The sequence below is a fragment of the Eutrigla gurnardus genome (assembly GCF_963514095.1).
Source record: "Eutrigla gurnardus genome assembly, chromosome: 3".
Classification (NCBI taxonomy): Eukaryota; Metazoa; Chordata; class Actinopteri; order Perciformes; family Triglidae; genus Eutrigla; species Eutrigla gurnardus.
In genome coordinates this window covers 24694788-24721399 of record NC_139917.1, presented here as the reverse complement: position 1 = coordinate 24721399, position 26612 = coordinate 24694788, and the positions used below count along the sequence as shown (strand labels likewise).

Sequence of the window (26612 nt, the reverse complement as noted above, 5' to 3'; positions counted from 1 at the left end):
ATGGCTCGAGTGCTCGTCTTATAGGGATGCTGACATGAAAGAACAATCACAACACATTCGTGAGGACCTCTTATTTTCCTGTCGTACACGGGGGGCCAAAGTGACATATTTTGTTTCCGGTTCGCGACCTACTCTTCTTCTCTCTTTACTGCCGGATGCTTAGCCTATAGCGCCAACGTGTGGTCAACATACTGAGTTAATTCGCTAAAAACCAGTTGCTTGACACTCGCTTTAATCAGGTTTCTTTTCGCGATATTTCAAAAGTTTGCTATAAATTCACAACATTTAATAAAAACACGGCTAGTAACAACCCAGTTGTAAACATATCCTCCAAAATAGAAAGAAAACTCCCGGTTTTAATTTCACTTTAACACGCCTCAAGCAAACTATGCACGCCGTTCGCCTTTGCCTGTGTCCTCCAATGACAGCAGCGCGTAACGTTCATCCAGCCAATGACTTGTCCCCAAGCAGATGACGTCGACGAATCACGTTCATCTGATCTCTGTGTTTCTAAATCGTGTAGTCACTCTGGGAACCTAACGATCAATTCAAAATAGCCAGGAGGAAGTGGAGTTTGCAAGTTTTTAGCATTTAGGAACGTACCGCAACATTCACGATGGTAAGAGCACCATTCATTATACCATATCTAAAGGGTTTTCAGGTTAAATGGTAAAAGTAACTTGCTAATTGATAAGGCTAACAGTTGCAAGTGCTTGGCTAAGCTAATATTAGCTAATGGCATCTCTAGCATGTTCACTTAAGTTAACGTTAGCTAATATTCCCATGAAACTAATTAAATACTCGTTTTTACAAGTTACGACGAACTCCTTATATAGCTTAATTTAATTGTTTCAGCTAACTGTACAGAATAATTACTGGTGATGCTAGCCGGCTATAGCCGGAAAACCAAATGCTTAGCTTACCTAGCTGCACATGAGCTAACATTACATTTTGTACGGTCATGGTGGCTCACTATTCATTCCGGGATTCACTTAAATGGCATTTTGATTCTTTAACTGGGGTAAATTTAAACGGCTGTACTTCCGTTTGTGTCAACATCAGCTAACGTCTGGTTAACGTCGTAGACATCCGTGTTTTGGGTTCTTCAACTGCTTTTTAATTCTTGTATTGTACGTTCACTTAATGCTTCATTGTAAGCCTTTAACTTAAAATAGCTTTATAGTCTGTTCTTATTTTCTCAATTCCCTCTTAATAAATACACTATCAAATGCAAATGCTTATTAAAAATGTCTGAGGCGAATTTGACATATTTAAATTGATTGTTTGATTGTTGTTTTTTGGCTGAAAATTACTAACAATTAATTGATTTACCAGAATGGTTAATCCAACATTTTCTACCAAGCTCTGACTGATTTACTTGTCTCCTTCATCCAGTCTATTATGTCCTATAATGGAGGGGCTGTCATGGCCATGCGAGGGAAGAACTGCGTGGCAATAGCATCAGACCGGAGATTTGGTATTCAGGCTCAGATGGTCACCACAGACTTCCAGAAGATCTTCCCCATGGGAGATATGCTGTACATTGGGCTGGCTGGCCTGGCCACTGATGTTCAGACAGTGTGAGTGTGTTTATCCTCCATCTTTCTGTTGAAGTGGCAAAACAGTTATTTCGCTAGCAGGGGATGATGACAACTTTTTTTGAGATCAAAGATTTTATGTTTTGGTAAAAAGGTCTCAAGTTCAATATCACATTACCAGCTGGGGGGCTGGGTTATAAGTAATGTTCATAGTGACAGCCAGGGATGGGATGATATGGGATATTGTCGCAGATCGTGATTAAAAACACTAACAACTTGATCGAGGTGAATTTGCATTATCGGAAGAATCGTGAATATCGTCATGAGTCAATTAAAAAAAGCTAGTGAGAAAAAAAATCATCAAATGTATAATGTCTCAGGAATGATGACATATTTGCCTTGTTTGTAGATCCCAGAGGCTGAAATTCAGATTGAACTTGTACGAGTTGAAGGAGGGTCGCCAGATCAAGCCCAAGACCTTCATGAGCATGGTTTCCAACCTGTTGTATGAAAGGAGGTGAGTGCATTGAACTTAAAACATAGAACTGTTTTAAACACAAATCCATGTCCAACTTAAAAGCTGCAGAAAGCATACATACTTGTATGGAAGTTAAACGAATACCTCTCGTGTTCTCATTAGGTTTGGGCCATACTACATAGAACCTGTGATTGCTGGACTCGATCCCAAAACCTCTGAACCATTCATCTGCTCCTTGGATTTGATTGGCTGCCCCATGGTGACAGAAGACTTTGTTGTGAGCGGCACCTGCTCGGAGCAAATGTACGGCATGTGTGAATCTTTGTGGGAGCCAGACATGGTAAGTAGTGTTTGAAGTCACTCGTGTGCGTCTAGGTTGCTTGCTGGATAGACTAGTTATTAATCCATTTTTAGTTAAGTGCAAATCAGTTTGCTGGATCCCACATGATAACGAGGAGGTTTCTTTACACAGATTCCAACTGACCGTTTCAACACAGCGTTAAACTCAATAATACAGTACAAAGATGCCAGTTTTATTATCTGGCATATCTATTGTGTATTAGCCATTTGAGACAAAAAACTAGGTCTATCTAGGGTTCAGTCACTGGCCACGGGAAATCTTAAGTGAAATATTCATGCTCATTTGAGAAATGTGTTTGATCGTGCAGGAACCAGAGGACCTGTTTGAGACAATCTCCCAGGCGATGCTGAATGCAGTTGATAGAGATGCAGTGTCTGGTATGGGAGTCGTCGTGCACGTCATGTAAGTACAGTATGCACAGGTTAGTGTTAGGTGTAATCGCAGGTTTGCACTGATTAACAGCCTTCTTTTTTTCCTGACAGTGAGAAAGACAAGATCACCACACGAACCCTGAAAGCCAGGATGGACTAGAGCTTCGGTTTCTCCCCACACTTCACTAACTCAAATGTTTTGTATAAAAGTAACAATGCTTGTGCTGTCGTTTTCTTTCAATAAATGAGCGAACATAGGTTTAAACGAGAAACTTGACTGGTGTTATTGATGGAAGAACTTTAACTACTTTGCAGATTTGTGTTATGCTGCATATTGTTTCAACCAAATTCATAGGGTCTGCATCAAACCAAGACATGCTGGTAACTGAAATGAAAATTAAATGAAGACATCAGCAGGGCTGAAGATCCACTTTCAGATTAGAAAGATACAGAAAGTGTTGAGTGTTAACACCATGTCACGCTGCAGGTAGCAGCAGATTAATGACACACCGCCCAGAGACATTCTCAAACACTTGAAAAACGATGAACGCCATGATCTGAAGTTTTGTCAGAGAAAAGCCTGAACAGAAGGAAGGAAAGGGAGCGATAGAAACGTTTATATATTAATGGGATGTTTTATGGTGTTTTTGACAAAAAAAAAGCCTAACTCAAGGTCCACTTACTAGCTTTTCCTGGAGTTTTCAACTGCATCTCACAGTCTTTGTCGATGGGGGTTTGGTCAGTTGTCATGGAGATAGCTTGGTTGTTATCTTGTGACCTAAATAAAAACATTTGTCAAATAATGAGGATCAGTCACTGAAGAAATAAGCACAGCCAAACAACAAAAACAAGTTAAAACTCCCTTTAATATGCAATGAATCATTTTCAAGTAACCTTTCTTTTCTAATGTCTGTTGGTAACAAAACAATACTGTATACAAACACAAAATTGCTACATTAATGTAAACAAGATATAAAAATGATCCTTATGGTAATAAAACAAGTATTTGCTGCAGAATTCCCCTTTTTTTGTGAATTTTCAGTTTCTTAGACCAACCTCCACCAAGCTCACGATTTAAATTTTAAAAAATATTCAAAAACAATATGGCAACGTAACATTCAAACACCAATTTTTTTTTTCGTTTTGTTATTTTAGTCATAACACTCAGATGCTTAGTTCAGTGGTTTGATGTTTCAACTTACTGGTGGAGTCTCATGTACACATCAGCCATGCATTTTTGATATTGCATTCATTTACTTTAATACACCATAATATATTAACGTGTTATCCCCTGTCGTTCCAATTTGTCAGCAGGACTTTAGATCTTTAGTTGGTACTGAGAGAGAAGCCTGATGGCGACTGTCATAAAGAGTTTGTCATGCAATCTCACCAGCGTCTGTGCAAGTTGTTTACATCTGTGTGTATTTGTGTGAAATCATAAGTACAACGACACAAACGGAAACCAAAGAGACTGTACTAACGGACCGTTAACTGCTGAAGCTGACACTCGTTCAAGGCATTAGTGAGACAGTTTCCGTGCTGGCGTGAGGAGTAACAAGGTGGCTGAGGACAACTGGGAGGCAGAAAATTTAAAAAAAAGGAACAGATTATCAGGGTTTTCGTTCCAAATTCAGTGAGCGGTTTCACAAGTTTTCCTTGCAGTAGATGAGGGAGCCAGGGAAGCGATGGTGGTGGTGTGTTTGTGTGTAGGACAATGTAACAGGCTCGGTGCATCATTCCTGCCAGACTCATGCTGGCTGTGGGATACTGGGTTTTTTTTAATGGGCGTAAAGAGGCGGGGGAGAGATGGACCTGCACTGATGTGAAGGAGAAGACAAATAAGTGCGTGACATTTGACAGATCTATGACAGGAAGTGGCTGGCTGGACTGGGGACATGAGTCTATGATAGGATGTTGGACATGAACTCGTAGAATCGTTTGGAGTACTGCTCCGGGTTCACTGTTGAGATCTCGGCCCCTGCCTGAAAAAGACACAAATAAAGGCATAAAAATAAGATAGATGGTGCAACATAAGAACATTTTGATTTCCATTATTTGTTAGTGTAACATGGAGTAAAATGCACTTTCAGTGGCCCTATGAACTGATGAAAATTAGACCTTTCATCTTCTTTACAGCTCGGTCTGCCCGCAATTGTTGGGAATGTGTTTCTGGTTTGATTGTGAAGTGATTGACCCACGTTAGGAGAGTTATTGCATGTGGACTTGGGATATGTGATTTTATGCGACTAATTAATTTACTCACTCTCTGTAAATGTTGATGTGTGACTAATTTATTCACATTTATTCCCTCTGTGCGGTTATGTGTGTTGCTAAATTATTCATATTTACTCACTAGCCAAACTTCTTGAATCGTGTCCATCCAGAGTTCTTACATACAGATTATCTTTATGTGATTGTATGTGGCTAATGTATTCATATTTATTGCCTCTTTGTGGTTATGTATGCAGCTCGATTGTTTATGTCTATTCACTGCTTCGCATGTGGGTGCTGTGGGTTAAATTATTCATATCTATTCAATCTATGTGATTATACATGTGGCTAAATTATCCATGTATTTACTGTGTAATCTTCCTTGGAAAAGTATTTTTATCTTGACTGATGCCCTTAGAGGCCAGAGAATTACACTGCCCCCGGAGGCCAAAGATTGTGCTGCATGCACTCCTAGCAGCTCAGAGCTCCACACCTGTGGCAGCTTTGGCTATAATTAGTTTGTTTGTGCTCTAAATCTCCACACCCTGAGGAAGGCGTTTAGCCTACACGTGTCTGTGTTTTCAATGTTTTGTAGCTCATATTATGAAGGCCCTTTACTAAAAAACTACCAGCATGCCGGGATTCTGATTTTTTAACATAATTATCCAACCTTCCTAGATTACCTTTTCTGTGGTAGTTTGACCACGATGAGTCACACACACATGGATGAAAACTAACACACTGTCGCCTCTGGCAATGAACAGGTACAACACAATAAATAACTTCTCCTCTTATTATGTTTAACAATGCTACACATGCTATTCCACTGGTTAACATGGATGGGTGAGCTTAGATTTATTACTCAGGATTTAAGTGTTAGCCGTAGCAGTTAGCACATTAATCCAGAGTTACGTCATGGTATTATGTTTATAGATTTTGATTTGTAGGGGGCACACAGCTGTGTGAAGAGCAATACACATACTTCCATACTATTAAACATGCCAGAGAAAGATTTGGTATGTCCCAATACATAGGATGTCAAATGCAATATGACAAAAAACCCACAATGTCCTGCTGCATTGGGGTTGCATTGAGCAGTGTGCAAGCCAACATGTTTTTCAGCATACTGGCTGCAACAGTACACACTTTGTAACAGCAGTGAAATGTTTAAAAAGATATAATGTGATGCAGTCTTGACACTCACCCCGTGTTTCACAGTTTTGGCAGCATGTGCAGCTTTTTTCTTAGCGTCATAGTGTGTGAGGATGTCGATGATAGCCATGAAGTATACTTCCTTCTTCACAGCACCTGGCACAAGAACAGCACATCACAAGGTTTTACTTTTCTCCATTCTACTCCTTAGTTTTGAGTCGTAATCTGGCTAACGATTAACGATCAATTAAATAAAAGTTTTAAACAAATAACAAAAAAAGAAATCAAGATCTTGCATCTGTCTTATGCTTATTTTTTTCTCTCTTGGCAAACAAGTCATCATCTTTACAGCTACTCGTGCTTTGTTTAAAACTACAGCTTCAATAAGTCAAAACGATGCCAAAGACCCTCACTGTCGTGGCTCTTGATTGCGTAAACGTCCACAGAGGGGTCAAACTCCCCGGGGCCGAAGAATCCTCCACAGTTGAGAGGGTTTCCAGGGCTGTCAGGAGGCGTGCCGAAGGAGCCCGTGAGCACGCCTCCACCCATCCCGTCGTTCTCGTACTCCTCCTCCTCTCCCACGCCCTCCACGTCCATCTCCTCCTGCTCTGCCCGCTCCACATCATGGATTCCCACCAGGAGACTGTAGTCCATGATCTTTAGGGTTGCCAGGAACTGACACGCACATACAATACACAAAGAAAACACTCAATATTTCCTCGTTGTCACAGCTGCAATTTTGCGGTTCTCTTAGTCACAGGGATCTGAAGGGCTGACAGAAATTCAAAGCTTCATTTAAAAAAAACAACAACAAAACACCCGGTACAGCCCTAGATTGAAATCAAAGAATATGGCATATGTATTCAAATTCTATTTCTTTCTTCTTTTTTTTTAAACAAAATACTAAATAATGATGGGTATCATTTTGGCAGCATTTAACCCTTAGAGACCCAGGGGTCTATCAGGGGAAATAGCAGGTCAACAGTAGATGCCATATAGAAGTGCTATACATCATCTGAAATCTATATATTTAAATGCAGCTCAGCAGTATGTGTCAAGTTGTTTTAGTAATAAATCAGGAACAAAATATGAACTGATCAATTATAATAAATTGTGAATATGATGGCCATCCCCATGTTTTATTATGTCTCATAAATGGTTGCACATTTTGAGGTTGAAAGAGAAGGAGGTTCTTTTTCTTTGAGGTTCTTCATCTTTTTTGGGATGATCATATTGTTGTTTATTATCAGCTGGGATTTTAATATCGCCCAAAACTAATCCCAAGCGGTCGTACTATATTTTGAATAATTATTTTAAACCTGGATGTGTTTCTTACCTCTACGTCCCGTTTTAGCTTCTCCAAAAAGTACTTCTTGTTGTCATCTCCTATCTGTAGCTTCTGGCCTTCATTCAGGAAGTCATTGTCTTTAAACGTGGGGAGTTCTTTAGCCTGAAGAGAAATTAAGTATTTGAGCATCTAACAGTAATGGTGAAACAGAGGTAATGAGAAGGATTTGAGGTCACTTGCAAGATATAGATCATCCTACTATATCATATTGTGATGAATACATAGAGATAGGGTTAAAATGAATGGTCTTTCACAGGACATAAAGTCCCATTCCAACAACTCATAGTGGATATTTGTCTATTGACATTTGTCAGTACTCTACAGCTCATACTAACCAACAAAATGTCCTTTTCAGTACTACACAGTGACCCCATGAGGGCAGTGCAAAAGCAACTAACTGAATAAATCTGCTACCATAAGACGTACTTAATTTAGCTGTCATTTCACAAGTTTGCCTCTGGGGTGAGTTAAGGTCATTTATTTTGGTTCCATCACGTTAGCAGCCGTCACTGCATCAAAGACAACGTACCTTCTCCTTGTCGCTGGCTTCCCTTGAGACCGTAGAACCCTTAAAAATGAGGGGAAATAAGAATAAAAATAGAATTCATTGAAAGCAGCTCAGATAAGAGGCATTGTTAGCATATCAGCAACTTTAAATCAGACAGCATCTTGTTAAACTTTTAGTACTGGAGCAGTTAGGTTGTTTTCTCCAGAGAATACTTGGCAGGAGACGAGGCTTATTCTATGAATGGCTTTTTTTAGGTGCACTGCAATATTCAGCACAAACCCAGGATTCTTTATTGATGATCCAGGATAATATAAACTCTTTCCTATTGGAATTCATTGACCATGGCCATTTTTCTCCCTCCTGCCCAAAATCATTGTAAAATCCAAGTAAATTAAGTGTTTTAGCAATAAATTAAATAAACAATTTAAATTATAGTAACAATAAATCATTCACTTAAAACTGCAGTGACCTGGATCTATTTTTAAATTGAATCAATTAAATAGATTCTGTCAATGTTCTAGTTTGTTGTTGTTGTTTACCTTCAGGTCATATTTGCGGTGTACAGTGAGGCGATGGCTGAATACATTCCGGGTCACCACCATGTACGTCTCCACCCCGTCCACCGTTAGCCTGTACATGCCCAGGAACTGCGGGAGCAGCGTGTTGCCGTGACACTCCACTATAAACTGGAGACAATCAGGGGAGGAGGGCACGGAAATACTCAGCATGAAAACGTATTAAAACCGGACACAGCACACAATTCTGCATCATTTACATGCATTAGTGACTTCAGATTGAAATGAAGGAAGTTGATTTATTAAATTATTTTTACAGACTGATCCTCCGAAATGTCTTTCCTATACGCCCATTTATATAAAATAGTGAACATTAAGATTAAACACTACATGAAATCACCAATTCTCATTCCTAACATTTAACCAAATTATAGTAAAAAATACTCTTATTTAGTTTTCTGCCAGGTCTGGCTGTCTCTGTATGTCCTGTGGGGTTTTGCGAGAGGCTTCTACCTGGTGATATTTCTTTAGGATGTTGTGCATCTCTGCAATGTCCTCACTGGACACGGTTTTAATTACAAAGCGGTGGTCGTAGCTGGACAGGAAGCGGTTGCCGAAGCGACCCTGGGAGTCACTGTTTAGTGGGGCACTCCTTGTCAGGGAGTTCTGCAAAAAAAACAACAACAACCAGGTATATTATCAAGTCATGGGTCAAAGTAGAAATTTCACAAGAACTCTTTTGCCTTCATATAATTAGTATCTCGTTCATCACATTTTTTTTGTATCCTCTAACAGGAGGAGACTTGCCTGGTAGTCCTGATCATCGATGCAGAACCTCTCCCTCAGGTTTCTGAACACCATGGGACAGTACTCTTTGAACTTAAAGCGACTAGGCAGGTTTTCTCTGACAAGGGAAAGAGTCACACACTGTCAGTACAAAAAAACAGCAGCACAGAAACTCACTGATGAAAATGCAGAAGAAGACGTTTGTTTGCAAAAATGTTGATTGCTGGATTTGCTCTTGTGTGGATCCGGCACAGACAATGACAAGTCAGAGATGACATTTACAGCTTTGAGCTCCTTTTCCAAATGCATTTGTTCTACTTTTAGATCGTACCTGTTTGCCAAATGAGAACAATTTAAAGTGCATCAAAAAGCCAAGTAAATGTCAGGCTTTTTAAATCAACATCTCATTTGAATGTAGCATTGGGAACAAAACAAATTCCATGATGTGAGCTCAGGCATCATTTCCATTCACTACTAAAGCTAGACGTGTACCAATCTCAACAGGAAATAGATACCTTATGGAACTTACACGTGTGGTTAATTCTGTATTTATATTGGCAGTCGTCATATATTATTGACTTTGTTGAATTAAAGCAATGAAAATAGATCTGTGATCACAAACTAGTGAACAAAACCACCAACCGAGAACCAAAATATGACAGCTAGAATGTGAAATGCAAAGAAATTTGAATTGCAGTCAATAAAGTTTTGTGTTTCTACATCACATGCTTTTAATGCAAATCCAATCTCTTTGCATTTAACATTTCAACCTGTTGCTGCTGTTGTTGTTGGTTGGTTTGCGTCAGGCGTGTTGCACAAAGCAACTGTGAATGGACAACATAAAGACCAAACCACCTTTTTGGCAGAGTTTGTTGTGGTGATGAAGCTACTTCAGGACTACAAACACTATGTAGTGTTTATTTAGTGTTCACATTACTTTGTCCAGGCTTGAGTAATGCGTTTTAAGTGTGTGTGAGACAACAGAGAAGCTGCTCTTTCAAGACAACAACGGTGCCTCCCGAAGAGGTCAGCAAAGATGCTGCGGTAGCATCAGTTATGTCAGAACTGTAGAGCGTTTCTTCACTGAAAGAGTAAAGAACTAGTAAAGATGTTTACGCTTTTCTGACAGATCAGGTTAGATCAAAGGGGCACAATTCTCTAATTGTTGGAGGTGATCACATGCTATTCTCAACCTTGCAGGCTGAAAGAAAACACCACACTGCTTCAGTCTGATACTGCTACTTTGCCAAGAGGATGATGTGTATCGTAAGCATCTTGGTTCATTGTCTTTGTTCATTGTTTGCACTGTGATGGGATATGATGAGTGCAAAATATCTGTCATTTGAACATTCTGGCAAAGATTGAAAGTAGTCACTTTACAATAAAACACCTTTCAGTCATTTCTTGTGTTGGGTTGACTGTGCGTACTGTGCAGACAGTGCATAAGCATAAGCTGTGATGTACCTACTTGTTAAATAGGTGGTTGTCCACTTTGATCTTACTGTAGGCTTTAAAGTCATCTGGCATCAGCATTACTGGTACAGGCACATTACTTAATTCGTTAATCTGAGGGAGAGAAGTAAGAAAGAGAGAGATCAGACCAGCGCCTGAAGCTGCTATACACACGAACAGAATGTATAATTAAGAAATCAAAGCAGCAATATTGACTTTTTCAATTTTATCACAGGCACAGTTACAAATTATGCTTAAAACAGTCTCCGACACAAAAATCATAACTAAACAAATCGAGCTGTGCCTTAAACATCACATAAAGACGCAATTGAAAAGAAATGTATAAGCATCTAAATTTGCCCTCAAGTACTGTCCTTGTTCATCAGTAGAAGAGAGCTGTAAACACGTGCAACACACCTCACTATTCAAAATAATATGTACTGTCAGTTTGGCATGACCCCGACACATTCAGCCAAATCTCTGTGAGTGTTTACCAGCACCAATCATTAACTCTGGGACCAAAGAGCAGACTGACCGTTTTCTTGCTCCTGTTATTTTTAAGATAATATACACACACACACACACACACACACACACACACACACACACACACACACACACACACACACACACACACACAGAATATAAAGCTCTCTTAAACATTTATTTAAGTATTTCCAGACATGACACCAAAAAAAAATAAATCCAAGGGATTAACAGCATCAAACAGTTGCTGTACACCCACTAAACACTATCTGAGACTGCGTGGAAGTAAATTCCTGCAGCATCACAGCTAGGGCACTATTAAAAATGCATACAACTCCTGACTGGAAGAAGAGGACTTTGATGATGAGTCTGTTTGATGTCTTGAATATGGCTTCCCACCCACACCTCAAATCACCAGGCCTGTGTGCTGCACCCACACGCCCACTGCCAAAGTTCACCCGCTGAACGCTGGAGATGCTGCAGTGATAACCATATCATTAGCCGCTTCCTTAATCCCTTAGTCGTACACATTATATTGTCACTTCATTTAACGTGCTAGCTATCGCTTGTGGTTATGTCTTACAGAAATAAGTGGGATTTGATACACTGTCATCACTATCTGCTGTTTTTGGCAATTTACCACCTTTGAATTATTAACAATTACTGGCAACACTTATGTGTGGAAGAAGAGTCAGTTTACCACCCGGTGTACTTAAACTGACATGTGGGTACCAAAAATAAAGGATGTAAAAATAAATAACTATGGCAAATGAACAGGTGCACTTTCATAATTCAGAGCAGATCAAAAAGTTTCAACCCTGGACATAATCCTCACAGTTGAGAAGCTGCTGTTCACGCATCAATCACATGTGCCAGAGTGGGTGGGTGTCTGACAAAACAGTCACTGGGTGTGCTGCACATTTGGCAAGGAGCAAACCGCTGGTACAAAACCCCACTCCATCCATGACGCCGGTGTCGAATCTGCCCCTCAATATGCTTTTCATAGCCATCGCCAGTCTCGGCCAAAAGTGAACGTGATATACGTTTCTGCTCTATTTATAGGGAAATGATGTGATGGAAGAAACGCCAGCGTGCACGGAGCACCAGAGCTGCAAACGCACGCTCGAAAGCAGGTTTTTATTTGAACAATGGGCACGCTGCTGTCTGCAGCTGTGGGACTGGGAATCTGTGTAACCTGCTGCTTCGGCTGCCTGCCTGGCTGGCTGTTTGGCTGGCACACCCCTCCCACTCCATGCCTGCACTACAGCAACCGCAGCTCACGACTAGGCTTAAACACACCATCCGTGATTTACGATGGCAGATTGTTAACGCCGGGATGCGAGTGAAAAATGCAACAACATGCGGATTTTCTGATAATCACTCCAACGGTTGCTGCAGAGAGTTAACACAGTCACAGTTTGCGAAATAAAAACGCACGCCTCGGGCTCAGCAAACCGCGGTTAGCTACCGAGGCATCAGCGGTTACTGTGTGACAACGACCGGCTTAGTTGCAATTCAGCCAAGCACATCTACGAACCAAGCACGCTAACATTGCAAAAACACTGGAATAGACAAATAACAGGCTCGACTGAACGCATAGGAGCTGGCTTGACAGATAGAGTGCAGCTGGCTAACAAGCTAGCAGGCTAGCTAAATCAAAACAGCGGCATAAACAAACCGCTCACTGGCCACAGCGAGCCGTTTGAAGAAGTACTCACCGTATGGTTGACACCCCACATTAAAACGCTGAGAATTGGCTCACTTGCGCGGAATAACTTCACTTTCTGTCCTATAAAATGCTTCTTTTTCGTCTTGGTTTTGCTAGCGCTGACAGGCGCTACGCTGGTGCAGTTGGATGACATGTCTGGGGGGATTCAGGGTAACGCAAGACGGCACTCGCTGTCGCTCAGTCCCCCTGCTCACAACAACGGAAAATCGGAAGGTTAAGAGCGTTTTAAAAAAAATCTATAAGTGCATCGTGCTCGTCATCCAACTCGCGGCGAGTCTCTGGGTCTTGTTGGGAGTCAGCGGTAGAGCATTTTGCGCCGTCACCACCCTTCCTCCTCCCGAGCAGGCCGCGGCGGAGTCCAGAGAGTAGCTAGCCGGCCATCAGGCTACAGCGCAGCCTCTCTCTTTAAACAAAAAAAAGGGGGGACTGCCTGGAGAGGTGAACGCTCGCCGGACAGCTCCTCTCCCTTTTCCCTCTAAACGTGTGCAACACAGACACTGATGTGATGCTATTTTACTTGTTAGTGAGTAATCCCATCATGATGCGCCTGAGATTGTTGTGAGTCACCAACCAGCGTTTGGGGTCTCCTCAAGATGGCGTCCGTGATGCACTTTACAGTCAACAGCGCCCTCAGCAGGCCGTCGGTAGAACTACATGGGTTCTCACACTTTACCTTCTACAAGGACCTGGATTACCCACAGGACAAGGAGGGCAAATGGGTTGTCAGTGTTAGTAGTTCGAATTTTTTTCTTAAAAATTATATATATATATATATATATATATATATATATATATATATATATATATATATATATATATATATATATATATGTTATAATTGTTATATTTTATTTAAGTCAATTACCAACACAAAGGTGTGAATGCTGTTTGAAGGCCTACACACCACCAGGAATACTTTTCTAGTGAAGTACATTGTGCTGTCTTCGAACATAAAAGTCTAAAAATAGTGTCTGTAAAAACATCACCAGAAAATTATAGCAGATATGAACTCAGTGTCCTCGGTGGTAGGTATGACCCCTGTTGTAACAGCTGTTGCACTGAAATCTATGGCCTCTCAGATTCCGTGTCACCAGAGATTCAAGTATGAAAAAGCATTATCGGGATGACCAAAGGGTGACAGGTGAGATGTGAGTGCTTTAAAGACAAATCTATGCACTTGTTTCTGTCTGTGGTGTTAAGATAAGGCGATATGTCTAATGTGTTATAGAATTTACCACCACTATTGAAAACATTGCCCAGGAAGTGATTTGAGCAGAAATTGCTCATTAACGCACCTGATATCATAAAAAAAAAACTCACAGTTTAAAAGAGAAATTAATGTGTGACATTTTATTAAGATATGTTTTGATTCAGGTAAAATACCCTAAAAACCCAAAGTTGCAGGACCTACAAACAATAAAAGTATTTCTGTAAGACAACCCACCATGGTTTGTGGTCTGACATAGAGGCCATGGGCTACATTCACACATGCACTGCATTAACAACAACGCTATATTCTGCACAATTACACCAACATTTTTTTACAGTGTTATTCTCAAACTTTATCATAATTCATCAACGAAGAAACATTAGAAAATTTGTGTAATTTCTGCTTTCTTTTCTTCACTAACTGGATATGTATTGCCGATGGTTCCACCAATGTTTGAAGTTTAATTAAATTAAAATACTGGCCCCTTTTATGTTTGAAGTTAATTTTATTATTTAGATTATGGTTGACATAAAAGGGGCTGATGGTGTCATTAGGGTAATCTCAGCTACAGCTTGGAGACAACAAATGTATAAAAGAAAACCAGGGTAACAAACAGGGTACATGGACAAGACAGGGGCGTGCTTACCAGGCAGGGTGAGTCTTACAAACAGATGAAATTGAGTTGCATTATGGGAAGTGTAGGATCTCTGTTTTTAGGGATTCTAGATATCTCTGCTGGTTTAAATTTGACCAGTTATTATTTTTTTCAAATATCTCTTGTGAGTCTCACTGTTTTACAGAATTAAATACTGATTTATTAGAGTAGCCCTTTAACATAAAACATTAATAAATGCACAACTATACAACAAGATACAGTTATTATAGTTTTTAGTTGATTTCTTTCAGGAGACTTCATGATTAAGATTGCACTGTACAAAATCAGAGAAATGAAATTCCCTTAAGCATGATTTTTTTCTTCTTCCCCTTGATGCTTGAAAATATATTTTTCATACATCTCCTAATTCTCAAAGAGCTATTCTGTAACAACACAATAGGTCCCTTGTACTGCTTAAAAGCACCATTTACCCCCAGCGTCGTGCCAAATGTCCAGTCAGATTCCCAACCCATCAGTAGTGTTGTTGAGTCTTCAGGGAAAGCTTGATATCTCTCACACATATGGGAGTCAGTATATTTTGCATTATTTTACATCATTTGTGTATGTTTCTCTAAATAGTTGCAGATAAAAATTGTTAAACATTAATTTGATACATGATATAAAAAAATGTGACTTTATATTTGACTTAATATTTCATAGATGTATTCATCTATGGTTTACATATATTAACTGTTTTTCTGTCCATATAAATCAGTTTTCTTCATTTCATTTCATGGTATCCTTTGATTTATATTTTTACCAATCCTTTCTAATTAGGAAAAAAAAAGAAAACCCCCCTTTTTTTTTTTACAGAGCAATACTTTCCAATTGCAAATTTCCAATTAAATTCCAGACGTCTTTGTGGGACAACCCACAGCTGGGGCCCCGGGACGTGAGGCCTGCAGGGCCTCTCAGACAAAATAATTTACAATCTGATGGAGACAAACGGAGGGCGTGGCTGGTCCTTCTCCTGTGCAACTTATTAAAAATAATTAATAAACAAAGATAAATAAATATATATATATAATAATAAAAAAATCTGTGTTGGCGGGCCCGCGCAGGGTAAACGAATGTGTAAAAAGTCAGCAGGGCCTGATACCCTGTATGCCCCGTGAACGAGGCGACAAAATAATATCACGTGATCCAAAATGGGCAGTCCTCTGACGGTGCTGAAAAAAGCCATTTTCTGGCGCTGCTGCAAATTCTGCCCAAGTCAAAATAATTTACCTGGATCCTCGCTGGGAGGAGAGGGGAACTTTTATGTCCGATCAGGTAGGAACGACGCGTCGGCGATCGCTCTTTATCGGGTTCGCGTCGCGCCGCCGTTTTTTACCGAGGCGCAGCACAAAGTGCACGGTGTCACATTTTGAGCCTCTCTTGTTCGCCTCCCGATACAGCCCCTGTCAGTGAATTTAAGATGGCTGCTTTGTGTACCAGTGTGATTTCTCTGTGGCTCTCTGCACCCCACGGGCCAGCTGTTGTTGTCGTTTTTCCCCGGGATGCGCTGTGCTCGCGGCCGGCCGCTCGGACCCGCGGAGCTCCACGGAGAAATGGAGACGCTCTTTGTTGGCCCCCGCGGGTCCGAGCAGCAGCGGAGCGCTGATGCACAAGCCGAGGGCCACTACAGGGGCGATTCAATAGTGTGCCCAGCAAACAGCCGTGCATTTTAGCTGCACGGCTCTCCCCCCGCACGCTGATTTCATCGCTCCAGCGTGTCGTTACAGTTTGTGTTTGTCGGCCTTCTTTGTTGTGGTGTCCCAAGGACGAGCTGCAGACATTGTCTGAGCGAGAAGTGTGTGTGGCAGCCACTCACTGACCATATGGGGGACTCTTTCAAGCAAGCACATTTTACATAGGCTGCCCGTGCTCCCACCGTGTAACGAGAACCCTCTCATTTTTTTTGTCGTCTTGTTTTCCTCTGCAGATCTGCCCAGATGGATAAAATGCAGCCCAACCGGATTAAAATCACAGATCTGAATCCACACCTCATATGCCCACTGTGTGCGGGCTACTTAATCGATGCTACAACCATAGTCGAGTGCCTGCACTCCTGTAAGTTCCCGCACGTGAACGCATCTCCTTTTGCATGGTCCTTTTGACCCCCCCAGCATGACATTAGGACGGTACCCAGCAACCTCTGCATGCACATTAAGCACCCTGTTGGTGTTGCGGTTGCAAGGAGGTGCACGTTGAGTCATAGACTTGACTCCACCTTTTTGCAACTGGCGTCTATAGGAAGTCTACTTTTTAGTGTGCACAATAACACTGCATGTCGATAATTTTACATCTGCATCCATTGTAGAATCCATGTGTTGTTGTGTATTGCACTGGATTGCAAGTCACATGATCAGTGTTGGTGCTGCAGAGCAGTGATTTAGCATCTCTCTCCGTCTCTCTCTCCCCGTCTCCAGTTTGTAAAACTTGTATCGTTGCCTTCCTGGAGACAAATAAGTTCTGCCCTCGATGTGACGTTCAGGTCCACAAGACGTGTCCACAGCTCAGCATCAGGTGAGTTATGATGCTTCCATCCAGGGATTTTTTGTTGCAACAATTCTGAATGCAAACGCTTATCGGGGGGGTTTCTTTTTTCGTTTTTTTCAGAGCAGACAAAACTCTACAAGATATTGTTTATAAGCTTGTACCAGGTTTATTCAAAGGTAAGACTTGTGTTTCTAGAGGAACAAGTTCCCAATTGTATGATGGCGTTTCGTTGCCAACGGACACTTACGTTTTCTCAACCTAGATGAGATGAAACGGAGGCGGGACTTCTACGCGGAGAACCGGGTGCTGGAACCGGGGGAAGTGGTGGAGACGTTTAACATAGCAGAGGATGAAATCATCAGTCTGTCCATACAGTTCTACGAGAGGAACAAGTGGGTCCATCATTCCTCAGTTTTACACACACAAAACAGCAGTGGGAATGCAATGTAATGATGTGATCATGCACACAGCAAACAAAGTAGAATCACCTTCTGACCTGTGTCAACCATCAACAAGGTTCCACTCACACCTGCAGGAGTTCTCTCTGGTGTTCTATGAGTGTGGAAACAATTTGTTAAATAGTATCTAACTCTTTGTTTTTAAATTTACCTGCAGAAATAATGAGAGGCAGCATTCAGAGCTGGAAGGAGACAAGGTAAAGCAGTTTAGATATATAAAACAAAGTTTGGTAGTCAAAGCTTATACACTTCATGATTAATGTGGTTTTCTGCTCTTCACCCTTCTCTGTTCTCAGTCCAATGGCAAACGCTTCCTGCAGTGCCCAGCAGCCATGTCCGTCATGCACTTAGCAAAGTTCCTCCGAAGCAAGATGGATATTCCCAACAACTATCGGGTAATAATAACACTTCTATCTATAAACGGTACCTCTTGCTGTATTGATTGCGTGTAAAACAGATGTGTGAGGTGGACACAAACACCACTCCAAACGGATGCTCATGTTGCTCCGTATCTGTTGGACGTGTAATTGTTTGCTAATAAAGTCACCGTAACAAGTTTGTAAGGTGATGGAATGTTATTGTTGCGTTTACAGCTCATTCCACGACACATAACTCGCCAAAACAAACATTATCTTTATTATTATTATTATTATTATTGTTTTAAATGTCATGGTAAAGGGAGGTTGGTCATCGCTGGAGAAGCACAGGTGTGACTAACATGCCGTCTCCGTTCCCTTCAGTGTCCCGGGGAGAAATCATTCACAATAACAGGGCCCTGGAACTGGGTTATTGTAATTATTTTATTAATTACACCTGCGGTGCTTCTCTTGCTCTGATACGTCAAAAACGTGGGTCTCTCCTAAATGCTGTTAAATGTGTTCATGCCCCAGACCGTGGCTCATCTTCTTCTGTAGAATTTTTTTGGCTGTTGGCATCCATAAAATATATGCGGAAGAGCAAAAGTGGGTCAACAACATTATAATTCTGCATTCATTTCAAACAAGATGGAAGTTGGCAACGGTGAAGCTTTCATATTTATGACCTGCAAGTACGACGAGGCAGTTTTTCTTGATATGAACAATATTGGTTGCTTATTACGGGTAATCTTAAGTGTTTGGGCTACCTAGAATAATTTACATCTGGTATTTGTTTGCGTGCCCGTCCACCTGACTCCAGTCCAGCTTTTACAACACTTTTCCTCTCTTTCCTTCCTATAACATTCCCTGATCAAAACTCCGGGTTATACACATTGTATGAAGTGTCTTTTGACTGTGTGTTCCAGGTGGAGGTGTTGTATGGAGATGAGCCCTTGAAGGACTACTACACACTAATGGATATTGCTTACTTCTATGAGTGGAGACGGGTGAGTGCCACCTGTTTGTACCCTTTTTCACTGTCATTGCTGCTGACAATTTTCTCATGCCTGCTTGATGTTTTTAAATTGATTCTATAACACACAGCCAATGAGAGCTGGCCATCATTCTTGAGAACATATGGATTAATGGATGTAAATAAGTCTTGCAGTCGATCGTTTTTATTTTTTTTTATCATGCTGACGTTATCAAAAACACATTTTTATAATCATTTTAAGTTAAGTTTGCTCCCGTGGCACGATCTTTCAATAACAATCAATTGCATCATCTCATTGAATGTGTTGCTCTGTAGTTATGTGGTTGGCTGTTTGCCATAAACTTGCTTTTTGCGTGGATGTTTCTCGTAGCTGGGTATATTAATGTTTTGACGAGGGTATAATGATGCTCTGTTTTATGTTGTTGAAAAACAAATCCCATGAAAAGACCAAAATACGATCCGACCTTTCCGTCCTACCCTCTCTGTGGCTCTCGGCCCAGACCCATTCATTCTTACTGAATGTGTTATTCTTTCTGGTCAAAATATATTTCCTTGTTAAACAACGTTCAGTGGTTTCCTACAACAAGTGAGCACTGTAGTTTTTGGCTAACTGGTGTCGATGGGGCATTTCTTGGCTCTCATATTTAGATATTCAGAATAACCCACATTTGGTGCTCTAATGGTTATTTACAGCAGCAGGACAGCATGTATGGGATTGAGTCAAAATAAACTACAGTCCCCATGTTAAGGGTAATGATGAGGGGTTTATTCAATGCAACAGTGTGGAACAATGGAACTCTATGGGACAGGGGAATATGATCAGATATCACGTGTTCATAATATCTGTTCTTTCGTTTCATGGGATTTCCATCATCTTTCCAGACAGATGAGATAAAATAAGATAATCCTTTTGTTAGTCCCACAGTGGGGACATTCACAGGGTTACAGCAGCAAAAGAGGATAGTGCAAATAACAAATGCATAAGTAGCAGATGCAAAATACAACTTATTAGCAACCGCACTTTTTTAAATCGAGTAAAAGATTTAAAAGCCACAAGAGGGGAATTTACTGACATTTCTTAATGTTAAAGATGCTATTGATGACTATTAAAACCTGAGCTCCTAGCCGCAGTCCTAATGATGCGTTTGTACCTCTGTGCAGACTGGACCCATTCCCCTGCAGTATCTGGTCAAACCCACCCGGAAGCGCCGGAGGCCGCCTCAGTCTGCCGCCCAGGGCCACTCGGACGGCGTCAACACCAGCCCGACATCGGAGAGCGACTCCCAGAGCGACAAAGTCCACAGTCCCGGTGCAGCCCCGCCGCCCCGAGCCTCCGCGCAGTCCAGCCCTGCGTCCCACAATCTCCCTCCCGCCATCCAAAGCTCCAACGGTACCACCGTGCCCAACAACACTCAGCGACACACTCTCGCCTCCAAACAGAGCGCCAACGCTCGGAAGGTAACTGTCAACGGCACGAGCTCCGCGGCCGGCAAAGAGGAGGCAAGAGGAGGAGAAAAAAGCGGTTTGCCTCCGACGACCTAACGTGTGTGCAGGGCAGCGGGGAGGACAGTGTTTGAATTGCTCCCGTCTTTATTTCTACAGAGGAAAAAAAAAAAAAAGAGGAGCTTGAGCCTTCTGGACAAACAGGAGGCATGATTACTGTCATCATCTTTCAGCAGGAAAGACTGAAAAGTGCAGCCAAATAGACACTTGTATGTATGTATGTGCGTGCGCGTGTGTGTGTTTATGTGTGTTAGACTAGAACAGTGCACACATACAAACTGTACAGTATGTATCAAATGTGAGCATGTGTGCATACATATGTATAAACTTATCTTTTTATACAAGATATTGTAAACGTTTTGTATTGTATATGCAGTGGGTCTGTTTAAATTTTCATACTGTAGTTCCATCTACCTTGATTTGGCTCTGTAACACTTGAGACGCAATGCTGAAAGATGTGTTCGTCGCTGCAGACGTTGGATGTAAAGAGAAGGAAAAAGAAGCTCATCCTTGCCTTTGAACAGTCATGTTAATAACTGCTGTATAAGTGTCCAGTATAAGCAAGTACTCATCAGGTAACACAGGTACATGACATTAAACTGTTGATGCACTTTGTTAAGGTTCGATCACACAATCCAAAACCCAACAAGTATTTTTCCAACAGGAGAAGCATTTATATTTACCAAGTTCCAAGCACTACCACGCTCGTAAGCAGATGTTCGTCAGCAGACCGTGTTCTCTCTCTTATGGCAGTCGAAGAACTCAAAAGGGATTTGAATATTTGGCCATGTATGTTGTAGTTCCATACATTTCAACATTCCTTTTGTTTCTTTTTCAACAAACAATGATACTTTTTTTATCAGCCATATGTGCATGTTTTAGGTCAATAAAATGTTTACTTACTAGGTTTTTCTGACCTTACTGTCCTGTTTGATTCTCTGAATGTGATCGGTTGTAACGCATGCCGTTTTCCGTGTAGCAGGTTGGAGTTAAAACAACAAAAACAAGTCGGCAGCTAATTCTCTCTGTGGTTTCTTACAGGTTTACTAGGTTTGTGCAATGGAGTGTTAGTGTTCCTAGAATAGGCAAGTTTTAAATGTGTTCTTTCGAATATATACATTCAAAATGAACCAGAAATCTTTAAGTAAACTGAACAGAATGGATGGAAAAACAGCTCCAAACAAAGATTTTAAAAGGCATTTCTATCAATCGATAATAAAATCTTACTTACGCAGCCTAAACACAGTTACGTTAGGTCTTCTTCACTGTGTGTGTGTGTGTGTAGCTCACGAGCACAGCCACCAGGTGGATGTTGCATACAGGTGGATCCTACTTAGGTCCATAACAGCCAGTCAGATTTAACATTTCTGCATACAGTATATCACATTCTCAGTGTTAAAGCTGTGTATTAGAGGAAAATATGGCTACATTACCAGATTTTTAAACATGTGTTTTTGATAGCATTATTATAAAAACAATTACGTCAAACCAAGTGATTTTTTTCTTATTTTAATGAAAAACAAATACAATTCCCAAAAGAAGCTTACATTTAATAAATAGAGAAGACGCTCCCTCTCCGGGCTGGACAGCACAATCAAACCTAGCATGGGATGAAATTATGCATGGCTTCTACATTCAACTTCTACTCAGACATTTTCTCCAGTAAAAACTTCCTTTATATCTTCCAAGTTAACATGAATATATCCCATGTTTAACATCTTTTTATATGGACTTCCATCACCATTTTATTTGCATTGCCCATAATGGCCCAATAGAGCAGAGATCTTTTAACCAGCTCAGTATCAATAGTATGGTAAATTCCCTTCATATACCTCCATTATAATCACAGTATATCAACATGTCTCTCTCACAGGAAAGACGAATGAAGGACAAATCACCGCTCTCTTCTCCGTCAAACAGACAAATTCACACAGATGATCAGTTTCCGTTTGATAGAGTGCAATGATGTACAAACATATTGAGCGCAACACAAACGCTCATCGTTTTCAAGGGTCGGTCTGTTCATGCAGCGGGGCAGACACGACGAAGTCTTGCTTGTGTGTGCCGTCGCAGTAAGGTGGGTTGTTGGTGTACTTGCAACCACACAACCAAACCGTGGCGTCTTTCTCTGGGACGAAGCGCAGCGGCATCAGGCCTGGGGCTTTGGTTTTGTGGGATCCATCGCAGAAAGGCTGAAGGATAAAAGATGTGATGATCAGGGGAATGTACAGGGCTCCAGAGCATCAGGAGTGATGAATGAGATGAACCTGTTTTTAACCTGTTTCTTGCTGTGTCCACAGGTGCACCACGAGTAACGCTTCCCACCAACGAGCTCCACTCTGAACGGCTTCTTGGAGGGGATGACAGGTTCTGGAGGAAGTGTGGAAAGCTGCACCTGTGGACAGAAGTACATTAGAGTACTCAGTTGTAAAGATCCACAGTAATACGACAAGGTACGAATACATAACAACGTATAACAACATAAACTTTAATGATTGATAGTGGTTATTTAAATTGGGTAATCATTAACCCGAACAAAAACATCAAATTACACCTGTGTGGGTGTGCAGGCTCTTTTTTAAGCAGCATTTAAAGAAATGCCTGTTCAACCCAATAAAAGGTGGATTCAGCCTTTATTTGCCATTAACTGCCATTGAAGCCCAGAAGATCCAGAGGTGTGATTACAAACAGCTGTGCGGGGGTCTTTGCTATAAAACGGTGCGTGATACACCATCACGTGTGACGCATTTTATATACAACAATGACACGTCACAAAATGATGACAGGTTACGTACAACGTTTCTATCCGAAGTTGAGCTAGACAATGCGTTTCAAGTACCAGTTAACTACCTCAAAACTTATATAAAATAAACATGACTGAAGAGATAAAACAATGCTTTACTTCAGAAAAGTGGTTTTTAAAAAAATAACACAGTTACAAAAGGCCAGGGCTAATATTAGCACTTACCTTGTAACATGATGCAGCTGTGATCCAAGGTTGCCTCAAGGTTAAACTAATCCATTTGTGGTCTAATTTGGTCAGCACTGTGTTCATGTTTCCAATGAGAGCTAACGCTACTCCAGGGCGACCTCGGCTCGGTGCCGCTAACACACGTGAACGTGACTCAGCAACTGATAAAAGACACAGCTACAGGAAATAGAAACTGCCGAGAAGAGAAAGGAGAAGATAGCAAGTGTATATATAAGTAAATTCTTTGGTTATAGTGCAAATATCACAGCGGGACAAGTTGATTGGAGGAATCACTTCCTGTATACGTCACGTGTAACAAATTGAACCAACCAGGAGTCGGATATCGGCTAGCCGCAGATTGAACTGAATTGATTTAGGATGCCTTCACGTAGTATCGGAATTATGGGAAATACGACATGTTGACACATGGAAATTGCCCATGAAACCCCCCTAAAAAGGGGCAATTACGAGTGGGAAACTCGGAGACAATTTTGAATCCCGAGTTGGGGTGACCAGAACCTTTTAACATGGCATATATGAGAGGACAGATTCAGTAATGGATGGTTTATTTATCGCTGCATCCATTCTCTTCTCTAGCATGTGCTTTATGGAATCAAAGAGGATTTCCCCTCCGATGAGCAAACTTTACGACAGCCATTCTTTCAATCAGTCCCGACGACAGAGCACTTGAACATGACAATTCCGGATTCACAAGTGGGAAGAAGGATCTTCCGGATAGCACCTGAAGGCAGCATTATCCCCAAAACACTGGGAATTTCAGGAGCTACCGATCAGAACACAGAGGTCATTTCATTATAACACATTGTATGGTATTTGTGTGTTTCTTGGAATTTAGGGCATTTTACATTTTATATTTATGAGGTAAATGCCAATATTTTTAGAGGCAGTGTCCAGAAATGTGGCAAATAAATACAATACAAATAAATACTGCAATTCTCGAATTTCTTGATATTTGGTGAAAAAAAAAAACTTCATTCCAGCCGCATATTTCCTCAGCCCCCAGCTGCCACACAACCCCAAATGCATCATATTTAAGTTCCTACCATTTAGGTCACGTGATGCTTTGTTCACTTAAACATTAATTGTAAAATACATTTTTTAGATGGTGCCCACATTTTCTTCAACACTACTGTACACGTCATTGACACATCCCATTTGTTTTTCTTGCATGTTTTAATGCATTTGTATATAACATTGGTTTGAAATCATATATTTAAACATACAACAGGACAAACATTTACAGCTCCTTGGCCTCCCGGGCAGACATCTTGAATGTTGCTCATTTAAAGACGCCTTTCACCGACTTCACTAAATCCTGGAAGATGACCTTAAAGTGTGAGCCATCACAGTACGGTGCTCCTTTGGTTTGCTTACAAGCACACAGCATGACCGTCCTGTCTTTATCAGGGGTGAAGCGTAGAGGAGAGATACTTGGAGCTTTTGACTTGTGAGCTCCATCACAGAAAGGCTGAGAGAGAGAGAGAGAGAGAGAGATTGTTATTATTGTGTACTATGAGGTAAAATTATAGTTTTGATCAAAGTATGGCGGCTTAATTAAGAGTAAAGATAGCCCTTTCCAGCTGGAGGAATAAAATTGGTTGTCTGACAGCAAGGTAAAGCAGTGAAAATATAAATACAGCATACACTTAAAATTATATTGATTATCTTGGTGGTCCTTGGGGCTAAAATGTGACTTGAAATGACTGACATCCTGCTCTTTCGCCCAGGTGCTCTGGGGAACCCTGACGCGGCGCGTACACACTCACCTGTTTCTTACTGTGTCCACAAGCACACCAGGCGTAGCGTTTCCCACCTTCACTCTGTGGGGCAGCCGGCCTGCAGGAACCGGCTGTGTGGACTGCAGGCGTCTGTGACTCAGAGTACTGGGCGAGTGCTACAGAGGAAAACGTGTGAGTAGATATCTGTCCATATTCATGCACATCAGAAAAGTCAGTTCAGCCAGTAGGCTTCAGATTCACTAGAAATATACAATTATTGACATAATTAAGGACAGAAATACTTTGTTCTTACACTGATCACATCACAAAGTGGCTCAGCCTCACAGTTATAATGTACCAGCAAGTGAATTGGCAAATATATGAAAGTCTGATCTTAATTGTTTTTTTTTTTTCATGTGTTTGACTTCAGAACAGGTAAGAAGAAAAAAAAAAAGTTTAGCCAGGATAGTTAAGGTTTTCCATCTGTGAAATCAGTTACTTAAAAAAACATCCTTTTTTTTTAAACCTGTTCTTCAGTAGACAAAACACATAAGATAATTTAGATGCTTTAGAAGATGGATCAGATGTTTCTCCAGGGCTCCTGTACAACACGCATCGTATTGAAGGTGAATGAGGGCGTGTCGACTTTTTATCAGCATTGAAATGAAAAAGGAGAAAACAGCGGTACACTAGATTTCCAGTCATGACTCAGCATTCTCGAAAAAACCTAATGTGAACTGCATCAGTAAAGACAAGAGGAAAACCTCAACCAGGAAGGCTCACCGTGGACGGAGGAACAGGTCGTCCGAGGCTCCGCGTCAGTCCTCTCCGCACCGCGACCAGGAAGCTGCTCGTGTTCATTTCAGGTTCAAGTGTCGGAGTCGGAATATTTAACACTCGATGCAAAATAACAAGCAGCTGCAACAATACAAAAAAAAAAAAAAAAAAAAACTTGGACGGACTTCAGCAGAAGTTACAACATGGCTTCTACTCTCCGGTAGTACGGCTTGATTGGTTGATGACTGTAAACAGCTCGAGAGCTGAAGCCACTCCTTCATCATTTATAACAACACCGCCCTTCCTCCTCCTCCTCAGACACTCCCATTCATTACGTTTTAAAAAGGTAAACTTCTCTGTGCAAAACTGAAAAGAAGAAGAAAAAACAACGGCTGTAACATGTAGTATTTGCTTCTAATAGGAATGATTTTTTAATGCAATATCTGCATATTTGTATTGCTTTTTTAGTTTAATGTCTAATAGCAGGGTTTTAACAACAGGTAATTATAGTGAAATAGTGTTTTAAGTTGAGC

The 26612-nt window shown here is 41.0% G+C and overlaps 4 protein-coding genes and 1 long non-coding RNA gene across 6 annotated transcripts; 2 read left to right on the top strand and 3 right to left on the bottom strand.

Annotated features, from left to right (window-relative positions):
* Positions 1-462: 462 nt before the first annotated feature.
* psmb3 (proteasome 20S subunit beta 3) lies at positions 463-3020 on the top strand. The gene is made up of 6 exons (XM_084005777.1): positions 463-619; positions 1396-1580; positions 1948-2055; positions 2179-2356; positions 2685-2779; positions 2860-3020. Exons 1-6 carry the CDS (start codon positions 617-619, stop codon positions 2906-2908), a joined length of 618 nt encoding a protein of 205 aa, XP_083861903.1. The 5' UTR covers positions 463-616; the 3' UTR covers positions 2909-3020.
* A 575-nt stretch (positions 3021-3595) lies between these two features.
* Positions 3596-13527, bottom strand: LOC311011060 (phosphatidylinositol 5-phosphate 4-kinase type-2 beta-like). Its single transcript, XM_084005775.1, has 10 exons — positions 12925-13527; positions 10737-10834; positions 9290-9386; positions 8996-9148; positions 8507-8653; positions 7989-8027; positions 7448-7561; positions 6525-6786; positions 6164-6267; positions 3596-4730 (listed from the first exon to the last, which is right to left on the bottom strand). Exons 1-10 carry the CDS (start codon positions 13066-13068, stop codon positions 4650-4652), a joined length of 1239 nt encoding a protein of 412 aa, XP_083861901.1. The 5' UTR covers positions 13069-13527; the 3' UTR covers positions 3596-4649.
* Positions 13528-15925: 2398 nt separating this feature from the next.
* Positions 15926-21508, top strand: LOC311010648 (polycomb complex protein BMI-1-like). The gene is made up of 9 exons (XM_084005231.1): positions 15926-16072; positions 16725-16852; positions 17212-17308; positions 17402-17457; positions 17544-17673; positions 17897-17936; positions 18036-18134; positions 19022-19102; positions 20251-21508. Exons 2-9 carry the CDS (start codon positions 16735-16737, stop codon positions 20629-20631), a joined length of 1002 nt encoding a protein of 333 aa, XP_083861357.1. The 5' UTR covers positions 15926-16072; positions 16725-16734; the 3' UTR covers positions 20632-21508.
* A 598-nt stretch (positions 21509-22106) lies between these two features.
* Positions 22107-24071, bottom strand: LOC311011063 (uncharacterized protein). 2 transcript variants are annotated; one of them, XM_084005779.1, is made up of 3 exons: positions 23561-24071; positions 22871-22981; positions 22107-22784 (listed from the first exon to the last, which is right to left on the bottom strand). In XM_084005779.1, the coding sequence occupies exons 1-3, from the start codon at positions 23645-23647 to the stop codon at positions 22599-22601; spliced, it is 384 nt and encodes a 127-aa protein (XP_083861905.1). In that variant the 5' UTR covers positions 23648-24071; the 3' UTR covers positions 22107-22598. The 2 variants fall into 2 exon arrangements, with proteins under 2 accessions (XP_083861905.1, XP_083861904.1); XM_084005778.1 differs by having other exon boundaries at positions 22108-22784; positions 22871-22987; positions 23561-24059.
* Positions 24072-24827: 756 nt separating this feature from the next.
* LOC311011064 lies at positions 24828-26334 on the bottom strand. Its single transcript, XR_014596859.1, has 3 exons — positions 26086-26334; positions 25351-25478; positions 24828-25052 (listed from the first exon to the last, which is right to left on the bottom strand). It is a non-coding gene; the product is annotated as an uncharacterized lncRNA (long non-coding RNA).
* Positions 26335-26612: the final 278 nt, after the last annotated feature.